The sequence below is a fragment of the Canis lupus genome, chromosome 2 (genome assembly GCF_011100685.1).
Source record: "Canis lupus familiaris isolate Mischka breed German Shepherd chromosome 2, alternate assembly UU_Cfam_GSD_1.0, whole genome shotgun sequence".
Lineage (NCBI taxonomy): Eukaryota > Metazoa > Chordata > Mammalia > Carnivora > Canidae > Canis > Canis lupus.
The window spans coordinates 73,385,047-73,396,256 of record NC_049223.1 but is presented as its reverse complement, the minus strand read 5'-3'; the positions used below and the strand labels follow the sequence as shown (position 1 = coordinate 73,396,256).

Here is an 11,210-nt window from a genome sequence, read left to right as displayed (position 1 = left end):
GCGGGGGGAAGTCAGAGCTAGCAGTGACGGGGAGAGCTGTGCCAAGACCTGGGAAGTGTCTCCTGAAGAGGTCACAGGCCACTTTAGCCCCATTATGTCCACCTCAGGGACAGCAGGCAATTACTGTAGCTAGCCTCTACTACAAACTCCCTCCTTCCTCCCCCACTCTACACTGACCTCTGATTTTCCCACTCAAACTGAGGACCTCCAGGTTACACTGATGCATAGACAGGATGCATGGATGATCAGGTGTGAAACTGAAACCCAAACCAGAACCTAAGAGCGTAGACTCCTGGTGGTGAAGGGAGCCTGCAAGGCTACAACGGCAGGGTGGGTTTCAAGTGTTGATTTGAGGAGCAGGGAAATCAGGGAAAAGAGAACAGAAAACCTGTCTATTCATCTACCCCCCTCCTCCTCACACAATGCAAGCAGTTGGGTGGCATTGGGCAGGCTTCTTGTGAGGGAAGTATTGGGGAAGCCAGACAAGCTGCAGGAAGAACTCAGACCAGGACCACTGGGGTCCACTCAGTGAAGGGCAAATAATACCTGACCACACAGGAATGGAAGGAGGACCAAAGAACACAATCCTTGTCATAGCCAATGTTGCTAGAAGCCCTTAGGATAGATACTGTGCTAAGTGCCTTACATGTATTACTTCATTTAATTATTATAACTCGAAGACGTAAATACAATCCAAATTCTCGTTTTGCAAATGAGGAAACCAAAGTTCATAGAAGGAACAGCATGAAGTTTTGGGAGACCTATCTGATTTTGAAGATCATCTTCTCAACCCCTGAACTGCTTTCCTCATGTATTAAACCAACCAAGCACTTAACTCACAGTTCTTGGTGAGGCACACTTCTTTCCCTAACCCTTTTCTCAATAATACTGAGGATGTCACTGAGTCTAAATATAAGTTGTAGAGAAATTGCTGGAGTTTGACTTTTTTTTTTTAAGGATTTTATTCTTTTTTTTTTCTTTTTTTTTTTTTTTTTTTTTTAAGGGTTTTATTCTTAAGTGAGCTCTATACCTAATGTGGAGCTCGATCTTATTACCTCTGAGATCAAGAGTTGCATGTTCCACTGACTGAGCCAGCCAGGTACCCCAAGTAGTCTGATATTTTTTATTCAGCTTCTCATAAAATTGCATTCTTCATTCCCTGATAGTTTAAAGAGACAGAGGAAGAAGGTACAAAACTGAGTATGTGGGATCCCTGGGTGGCGCAGCGGTTTGGCGCCTGCCTTTGGCCCAGGGCGCGATCCCGGAGACCTGGGATTGAATCCCACATCGGGTTCCCGGTGCATGGAGCCTGCTTCTCCCTCTGCCTGTGTCTCTGCCTCTCTCTCTGTCTCTCTGTGACTATCATAAATAAATAAAAATTAAAAAAAAAAAATCAAAACTGAGTATGTGTATCCAGCAGTATCGCTCAGTGATTAGGAGCTTAGGTTCTAATGCTGAAATGTCAGCTTTGCCAAATTCTTTCTGTGACAGCTTGATGAAGTCACTTCTCTAAGGTCTAATGTCTGTTTCCTCATTCTTAAAATGAGGCCAACAGCACCTGACCTTAGGGGGCTCCTGTGAGAAGCAAGTGAGATGATGCACATAAAGCCCTAAACATAGTCCTTGACTCATGGAAGGGCCCAATAAACACAGGCTATGATAATCACCATTGAGGTTACTTTGCCATGCAGTGACAGCAGGGACACTTGGCATCTGTGTGTGGTTGTGAAGGGACAGAAAATAAGCTTCCTAATGAGGATGGGTCCTGAGTACAGAGTATGGCCTCTCCTGTCCCTCTGTCACTCTGCAGGCCCAGGGGTAAGTGGTGCCTCAGAGGGAGAGAGGAACAGATATAGGTCCCCACAAGGCCCAGACATGGAGTTGGATCCCATCAACTGACATTTCAAGAGCCCTGTAGTCCTCTTAAAGATGAGCGAGGCAGCTATGTCAGAACATAGGAGAAAAGCACCTGGGAACTCGATGAATTGAATTTGAAGTGAATGAGCCTCAGCCTGATAAGTGCAGGAAGTGGGAGGGATGAGGAATCTTATTCCAGTCTGTTTACTAATCTTCCCTCCTGTTGCATGCACAGAAGCTTCACCATGTACCACTAGGAGGCTTCACAGGGACAGTCCTATAATGGGATGCGGAACAAGATGTAAAAGAAACTCTAGACAACTTCTTTGCTTTTGGAAAGGATTCACTAGAAGGTAATTTGCCAGCAAATGCCAAATGATACGCACGATTACCTTACTTATCTAAAGGCCCATTTATCTGGTGTCTTTCAATCCCCTGGAAGCTAACAAAAAAACAGGACAAAGGACTAAAGGCCTGTGATATCCCTTCTGAGCAGTCAAAGGAAGGATATAAAGTCCAAGAGCTAAAGGTGGTGCATTTTAACTGCAGGAGGGTCTCTAAAGCCCTCTCTGACTACCTAGTTTTATTTTAGACAGTTGTTAATAATGTAGCTGATCAGAAGTCACAGATTTGAAGTGAATGGGGAGGGCTGCCAGGGGCTGGCACGATAATTAAAGCCAATGAAGAGTGATGGCTGGCAGCCTGACCACAGGGGAGACAGCACAAACCCTGAAAGCAATCAAAAGAATTAAGAGGACAGTCACTGGGGCCACACAGGGTAGGTGCAAACAGCTATCCACATCTTTACAGACTGGAGGGCACCACTGCTTAGATAGTAGACCTGGTCACAGATATGTCGGCTCTCTTCGGGTAGTATGGGATGTTAGGTATGGCCAGATTACTTGCTTTGGCTAATGAAATGTGAATGGAAATGGCACTCCTGGGCAGAAGCTTCAGAGCTAGTGGGTGCTCCACCATGGCAACTGGCAATGAACACTTTCAGACGGCAGCAACTCTGCTGGCCTAACTCCCCAAATGAGGATAAAAATGACACGAGGCAGAGCTTCCCCAGCCAACAGAGAACAAGAACATGGGCAAGAAATAAACTTGTTTCTTTTGGGGGTTGCTTGTTACTACCACATAATCTAGTCTATCTTAATAGAAATTTCCTAAAAAGTTAGAGGTCGGGATCCCTGGGTGGCGCAGCGGTGTAGCGCCTGCCTTTGGCCCAGGGTGCAATCCTGGAGACCTGGGATCAAATCCCACATCGGGCTTCCTGCATGGAGCCCGCTTTCTCCCTCTGCCTGTGTCTCTGCCTCTCTCTCTCTCTCTATCATGAATAAATAAAATCTTAAAAAAAAAAAAAAGAGGTCAAGCTCACATTAAGAAAATATGTGCATTATCTTTTTGGTAGACTGCCATTCTAAACAGTCAGCATTATATTTTGTGGATTAAAGGATGATTTTCAATTATATAAAAATTCACCTACTCCAGTATTGCTACTAGATAAATGAGTCATTACCAGAACAGGAACTGAATGGAGGAGATGAATCCAGTTTCTGAGTACCTTCTTTGCAAGCAAAACATACCTGCAATATTTATTTAAGATAGAAGTTGGGTATCATGTGCTAATGCTGCCAGAACTTGTCCCTCAGCATCATCTGCAGAACCAGCCCCAGGCACAAGATGTGGCATCTACTGGTTCTGTGAGTGTAGAGGGGCTCTGCTCCATATGGGGCCTTGAAGGCTCGATTAAATATCTGTATGCATTCTCATAGAAGGAAGTCTAAAGCCCTCTCTGACTACCTAGTTTTATTTTAGACAGTTGTAATGTGGCTGATCAGATGTCACAAATTTTTTTTTTTTTTTTTAAATTTTTTTTTTTTTTAATTTTTATTTATTTATGATAGTCACACAGAGAGAGAGAGAGAGAGGCAGAGACACAGGCAGAGGGAGAAGCAGGCTCCATGCACCGAGAGCCCGATGTGGGATTCGATCCCGGGTCTCCAGGATCGCGCCCTGGGCCAAAGGCAGGCGCCAAACCGCTGTGCCACCCAGGGATCCCAGATGTCACAAATTTGAAGTGAATGGGGAGGGCTGCCAGGGGCTGGCACGATAATTAAAGCCAATGAAGAGTGATGGCTGGCAGCCTGACCACAGGGGTCAGGCCAAAAACTTCAAAATATACAGTCTTTTAAATCATATATGGAATATTTACAAAACTGACCTTACACTGGGCCCCAAAGCACGTTTCAAAAAATCTTGAAGGATGAAGACTACATGGGTTATTTTCTTTGACCACAAAGCAATAAAGCCAGAAAACAAAAAGCTATTAGAGAACTACAAAAACCTCACATGTTCGCAAAGCTGGAAACACACTTTTCAATAACCCATGGGTCATACATCCTTACATTTAATCTTCTTAATTCATGATAGATTCCCAATTTAGAAATTCAGGAACTAAGGATGGAAAGAGAACACGATTTGCTCAAATTTACCCAGTTAGTAGTGGTAGAGCTGGGACACAAAACTAGGATACAGAATTTGAGAGCCCAGTGGTTTAATGAATGATATTCTCCTTATGTTCCATCTCCCCGGAATTTATAAGGTGAATTCCCAAGGTCCACAGACTCAGTGGATCTGATGTTTCATGTCTTAGAAAGAATAGCTGTTGAGAGATGGGAGACATGGTCCCAGGTTGCTTTGGTGGCACTGACCTTGGATCTACTGTGTAGAGATGCATTTCCCTTTTGCTCCTGCCTCATCTGGGGCCCCCTACCTGGGCTGAGGTATGAAGTCTAGAGGAATGGAGAGGAGAGTATCAGGTTGATGTTCTCGGATAGCTTTGAGTTAGATCCCTAGGAAGATTTCCTTTCCTTTTAAAGTTTTTTTTTTTTTTCCCACATGGGCATAAGTGGTAAGCGAACAAAGAAAGACAGAAGGAAAAGTTACTTCCAGATGGCTCGCCATCTTGCTCTAATGCAGATTAAATAAAGAAAATATTCCAACATATCATTAGGCAAACATGAGTATTAATATCATTCGTATTATAAATGGAACAGAATGGAAATTCAGCCTATATCTTGACTTACATTTGAGGCTAGGGCCTAAGAGCCGGAAAACAGACAACTATAGTACCCTGATTCTGAGCAAGTTGGAGGCTCATGATATCTGATGTAAGAGGCAAGACCAAAGTATTCCTAGACATCTCTAGGGGTGGCTGCCTGAATTCTAACTTACCAAACTGCCTCCCTCTTGTGGCGAGGGCTTATTCAAATGGCCACTTAACGGCATTAATCTATCTTCTTCACCTCCACCAACTTGTGCTGACTCTTGTCAAGATACACTTTTGGCAAACCTCCATGACATCCAGAGCTTCTACAATACCACTCTGGACCTCTGTTTCTCTCCTTATGCTGTGAGGACAATGTTGCTGCCTCCTCTGTGGGCTCACAAGTCTGAGGCCTGACCATGTTTCTTGCAACAAGAAGGCTTAAAAACAAATGGAAAATCTGATAGTGGTCCATATCCTAGAAAGTTACCTAAAGTGCTCCGAACTTACCAAGTGGCCCTCGGGAGGGAGAAGGCTGAGAGGTAGGAAGAGACAGTGCTAGGCTGGGCTAAAGGTCTCGAAGGTAGGAAATTTACTTCAACTCTTTGGCTTAATTTCTTCCACGCCAGAAGCCACACTGGCTCAAGGGGAGGGAGTAGGCCACTGAGTTAACAGTGCTCAGTTTGGGGTTTGAAGAAACCCGGCACCCCAACTCTACCCCACTGTTTGTTCCCCACACCATCAGGGTTCAGTTCCCAGAAAGCCAGTTTGCCAATCAGTAAGTGATCCAAGTCTCAGCATGAGTTTAAAATCAACAAGTCCAAGATCAAAGTATCCAGTTATCCAATCAGCAGTGTGATTACATCCTCTCAAACTGTGAAGAAGGGTCATCTCAACCAGTTCTTGATAGGAGGCTACGGGTATCCCCGTGCAGGCCCCAAATGGTAACTCAGCCCAGTGACCTTTCACAAATGGCCGGTTGTGCCTACAGGCTGGACAGATGGTGTGGGGCCCCTGGGGTAAGCGATGGTCCGATGCCTTCAATGAGGCTGTTCCACTGGTCATAGTCCTCTTTCAGGTCTGAGTGGGGGAAAAAAAAACAGGAAGGTTAGGGAAATCTTTGTAAGGTTAGAACAAAGAGTAGCTTCCATGGATTTGGTGGGTCATCCTAGAGAGGAGGGATACTAAAAGGATCGGTTATGGTGGTTGTGATGGTGGGGATTCCTGGGTGGCAGAGTGGTTGAGCATCTGCCTTCAGCTCAGGTTGTGATCCCGGAGTCTTGGGATGGAGTCCTGCACTGGACTCCCCACCGGGAGCCTGCTTCTCCCTCTGCCTATGTCTCTGCCTCTCTCTGTGTCTCTCATGAATAAATAAATAAAATCTTAAAAAAAAAAAGAGAGAGGGATCCCTGGGTGGCGCAGCGGTTTGGCGCCTGCCTTTGGCCCAGGGCGCGATTCTGGAGACCCAGGATCGAATCCCACATCGGGCTCCCGGTGCATGGAGCCTGCTTCTCCCTCTGCCTGTGTCTCTGCCTCTCTCTCTCTCTCTCTGTGACTATCATAAATAAATAAATAATTAAAAAATTAAAAAAAAAAAAAAAGAGAGAGAAGTGGTTATGATGGTGACCACAGTATGGTAACTACCATTCATTGAGTGCTTTTATAAACATGCTATATAAATGACTTGCTTAACCTGTAACAACTCAATAATGATAATAACAACAGAAGGCAGCATTTACTGAAGGTTAATTCATCCTAGGGACTGTGCCAAACATGCATTGTTTCATTTAATTTTCACAATATCCCTATGTGGTAAGTCCTGTTTTAGCCCTATTACATTGAGAAAACCGAGGTTCAGAGATGCTACTCAATTCACACAAAGTCAGTCCAGGTGAGAAGTGGTAGAGACAGAATTCAAACCTGGGTCAATAAGGGTAGGAAGGGATGCCTGGGTGGCTCAGTGGTTGAGCATCTGCCTTCAGCTCAGGTAGTGATCTGGGTCCTGGGATCAAGTCCCACATCAGGCTCCCCACAGGGAGCCTGCTTCTCTCTCTGCCTAGGTCTCTGCGTCTCTCTGTCTCTCATGAATAAATAAACAAAATCTTCAAAACAAAACAAAACAAAAAGGGTGAGAAAATGGAAAGCCTACTTCCAATCAGGGAAGCCGCACGCATGCTCACCAGTGGATGCAAATTCAGGGCCACCTCAGTGGAGGGAGGGAAAGAACAAGACAGCAGCATCCTGAAGCAGCGTAACACTGGGTAGGATTCAAGAGAGGGCCCTGGGATCAGAGGCAGATGGGTCTAACTATCCAGCAAGAACAGTCAAAAAGGGTCCAAAGCCTCAGGCTGAGGGAGCAGAGCACAGCTGAACAGGCAAATGGTGCTTTTGTTCAAAACAAACAAAAGCTGGGACAGAAGGCAGGGACCACTCTTCCCCAGCTTTGGATTCCCAGTGCCCTGCCAGGAACCTGGCATGGAATAGGTCCTCAACAAGTAAGTGCTACATATTCATTAATTCAAGAGATATCAAGCACACCCATGATGTGCCAATCTGTTTTTGGTGCTAAAAATATATCCACACACAAATAGACACCCTTATCCTCACAGAGCTCATAATCTAGGAGGCAGAGATAACAATAGACACAATAAATTATATAGGATGGGAAAAGGTGATAAGTACTACAGGTAAAAATGGAGCCACATAAGAGAAGCAGTGGTGGTGCCTGGGAAATGGGGATGAGGGGTGGAAGGGAGGGTACAATGTTTTAAAAAGGGTGGTCAGGGGCACCTGGTTGGCTCGGTTACAAGAGAGTCTGACTCTTGATCTCAGGGTCATGAGCTCTAGCCCCAAACTGGGTATAGAGATTACTTAATAAATACATCAACTAAGGGGGATCCCTGGGTGGCGCAGCGGTTTGGTGTCTGCCTTTGGCCCAGGGCGCGATCCTGGAGACCCGGGATCAAATCCCACATCAGGCTCCCGGTGCATGGAGCCTGCTTCTCCCTCTGCCTATGTCTTTGCCTCTCTCTCTTTCTCTCTATGTGACTATCATAAATAAATAAAAATTAAAAAAAAATACATCAACTAAAATAAAAAGGGTGGTCAGAGTGGGCCTCACAAGGTGAGAGTTGCACAAAGACTTACAGAAGTGGGAAGAACCCATGGGACTAAATGGAATAGTGTCCCAGGCAGAGGGAAGAGCAGTAAAAAGGCCCTGAAGGGGGTATGTCTGGAGTGCTGGAGGCTCGTACAGCAACACTGAAGGTGGCCTGGGGAGGAGCAGCAGAAAGGGGCAGGAGGGACCGAGGGTGTATCATATCAGCCCCACAGGACACTGGACATTGGCTTTGACACTCAGAGAAATGAGGAGCTACCAGAGAACTCTGAACACAAGCATGAGAGATCTGATTTACTTTCTATCAGGATCATTTTGGCCACTCAATTAAGAAAAGACCATGTAGGGGATCCCCGAGTGGCGCAGCAGTTTGGCGCCTGCCTTTGGCCCAGGGCGCGATCCTGGAGACCCGGGATCGAATCCCATGTCAGGCTCCCGGTGCATGGAGTCTGCTTCTCCCTCTGCCTATATCTCTGCCTCTCTCTCTCTCTCTGTGTGACTATCATAAATAAATAAAAAATTAAAAAAAAAAAAAAAAAAGAAAAGACCATGTAGAGAGGCAAGGACAGTGAGAAAGGACTTGGGACAGTATAGCAGTCGTGGGGGTGAGGACAAGTGATGAGATTCCATACATAGTCTGAAGGTAGAGCCAAGAGGACTTCTGAGGGACTGGAAAGGGGATGTGAGAGCAGAGAAAAGAATGATGTCAGCTTGAATAATTCGGAATCGGGTTTTGTTGGTGATGTCTATTGGAAGGAGAAACATTGGTGGTAGGTTATACAAATCTGATGTTCATGGGAGAGATCAAACTGAAGATATATAGCAGGGAGTGGGCAGCCTGAGACGGTGTTTTAAGCCACAAGAGTGGATGGATGACATCAGGGGGTATGGATAGAGAAGAGGTCTAAGCCCTGAGCAGTGGGAGCAGTAAAGTAGACTGAGGAGGAGCATACATCAAGATGGGAGAAAGCCCACAGTGGGGTGTCCTAGAAGTGAACACAGGGTTTCACAGAGGAGGGCGTCACTGCTGTCAGAAGCTGCTAAGTGCCCCAGCAGATGAGGAATGAGAACTCACCACCAGATTTGAGGCCTATGAGGGTCACAGGCCTCACTGCCAGAAGCAGTTTTCATGGGGAACTGGGGTGCAAAAGCCTGACTGGAGTGGGTTTAAGAGAGAATGTAAAGAGAAGAACAGAGAAAGGAAAGATGGACCTTCTTTTGAGAAGTTTTGCTGTTAGGAGGAACAAGGAAATGGGGGTGATAACTAGAAGGGAAAGTGGGGTCAAGAGAGGGGTCTTTTAAGAGAAATTTCAGGGTGAAACTAACCAAGTAGAGAGAGACAAATTGAAGATAAAGAGGAAAAAATTGCTGGCACAATCAGCTTGAGTCCATGGAAGAGGGTAGAAGGGCTGGCCTTAGACAACTGACTGGGAAACAGTAAGCAGATGCGGGGCTAAGTACCTTCACAAAGGTGGGCAGATGAGGCACTAGGGTTTTGAGGAAGTACTGACTCCTTCCACCTTCCAGTGACAAGGGAGGTGAAGTTCATCAGCTGAGAGACAGGGGAGGGGAAGGTGTCAGAAGTCTGCAGAGAAAGGAGAAGAGAGATCAGAAGAGAGGACGAATAAGATAGACAGAAGGTGCCTACAGAAGCGCCAATCTCTTTAAAAGAAAAGAAAGAACTTCCCTGGGTCAGTGGCAGATATGCTCCCAGAGGTATTTTTAGGAGTGGTGAGAGGTACAGCTCACTACAATCCATTTTAGTTTCCCGGGTGATCATGTACCATGTGGCCACCAAAATGCTTCCCTTTGCCAAGCTAACTGCCCCAAGAGGAAAGTCTTTGCCTTTTCAGACTGTCTCATCTCTTCTTGCCTGGTTACATGAGAGCCTCCGACCGGGGCCCTCAGCCTCTCAGACAGGCCCATCGCCAGTCCTCCATTATGCAGCTGGACCGCACACACAAGTCTAATCACGACATTCTCCTGGCCAATGGAATAAAAATCCACACTCATTTCAGCAAACACATGGCTTATGCATCTGGCTTCTGCCCACTTCTCTGCCTTTATGTTCCACCAACTCAATAACCTGAGTGCCAGATACACTAAACAGTTTCTCGAAACTGACCACACAAGCCACTGTGCCTTCTGTTTAGCAGACTTTGCCCCTTCCCTGGTGAACTATACTCATCTGTTAAGATTAAAGACAAGCATCACTTTGTCCAGGGAACCTCCTCTTTTAGGCTGTTCTTTCCCTTCCGTCAGCTAGGTACCTGCTGTCTGTGTCTCCTCAACACTAAGTGCATATTGTGGTCATCAGAGTCACTGGCATAACAGGGCATCACTAAATCTATGGGCTTTGGAATCAGACAATTTAGGTTACATGCTGGCCTTGCCACTTAGGAATCAGATAACCTTGGACAAATTACTTAAATTTCTTAAGGTTCATATCTTCATCTATAAAATAAGAGTTAAGTACCTACTAGAGAGGTCTATTTTCAGGATTACATGTGATGGTGAATCTAAAGTACTTAGCGGAAGGCCTGACATAAAGCAAGTTCTCAAAAATCTCCCTATAGTCGAAGACTCTCCTTTTCATCTCCTCCTCTGCTGGTCTCCAGCAATGAGTATATTAGCTCAACAGACATTGCTACTAAAGGCAGCCCGCCCCATCATGCCATGGTGGGCTCCCCTGTCATCTTTAGCTCTTACCTAATGACGTGATGCCAATAGTTAACAGAGCAAGTGGGCCGAGGACCATGCAGTCAGTCCCCAATGAAGTCTAGAGTCACAGATCCATTCCTCTCCTACGAGGTGACGGGGTGATGCTCTAAAGTCTTTCGTAACCCTAAAGTCTCTAAATCCAGGCTGGCAGAAAGGCTCACACTGAGCAAGATGAAATGAACAGGCATACAAAATGCAAATTTAGGTTAAAATAGTCAATACATTCATACTAAAACAAATAGATTTTAAAAGTAAACTGACTCCAAACCAAATTTGTTAGGCAATTTTGGAACTGTTAATGCACTCAGGCCATGCAACTAAGAGGCTGGTGTCCAGAGCACAGAGGTGACAATCTTGCTATACCACCTCTAGTACGTAATGTCCAAGTCCGGGCACTACATCTCAAGAAGCACCCTGACAAAGAGTGTATCCAGAGGGGATAATAAATGGCAATATGGGGAA

The 11,210-nt window shown here is 45.6% G+C and overlaps 1 protein-coding gene across 13 annotated transcripts in view; it reads right to left on the bottom strand.

Annotated features, from left to right (window-relative positions):
* Window positions 1-4,400: 4,400 nt before the first annotated feature.
* PAFAH2 (platelet activating factor acetylhydrolase 2) overlaps window positions 4,401-11,210 on the bottom strand; it is a 31,896-nt gene continuing 25,086 nt past the window's right edge. For 12 of the 13 annotated variants that reach the window (XM_038531514.1, XM_038531512.1, XM_038531518.1 and 9 more), the window contains one exon: window positions 4,702-5,989. In XM_038531514.1, the coding sequence (XP_038387442.1) occupies window positions 5,895-5,989 (95 nt within the window). In that variant the 3' untranslated portion in view covers window positions 4,702-5,894. Of the gene's footprint in view, window positions 4,656-4,701; window positions 5,990-11,210 lie in introns of those variants that run through there. The other variant, XR_005355955.1, reaches the window with a different exon arrangement.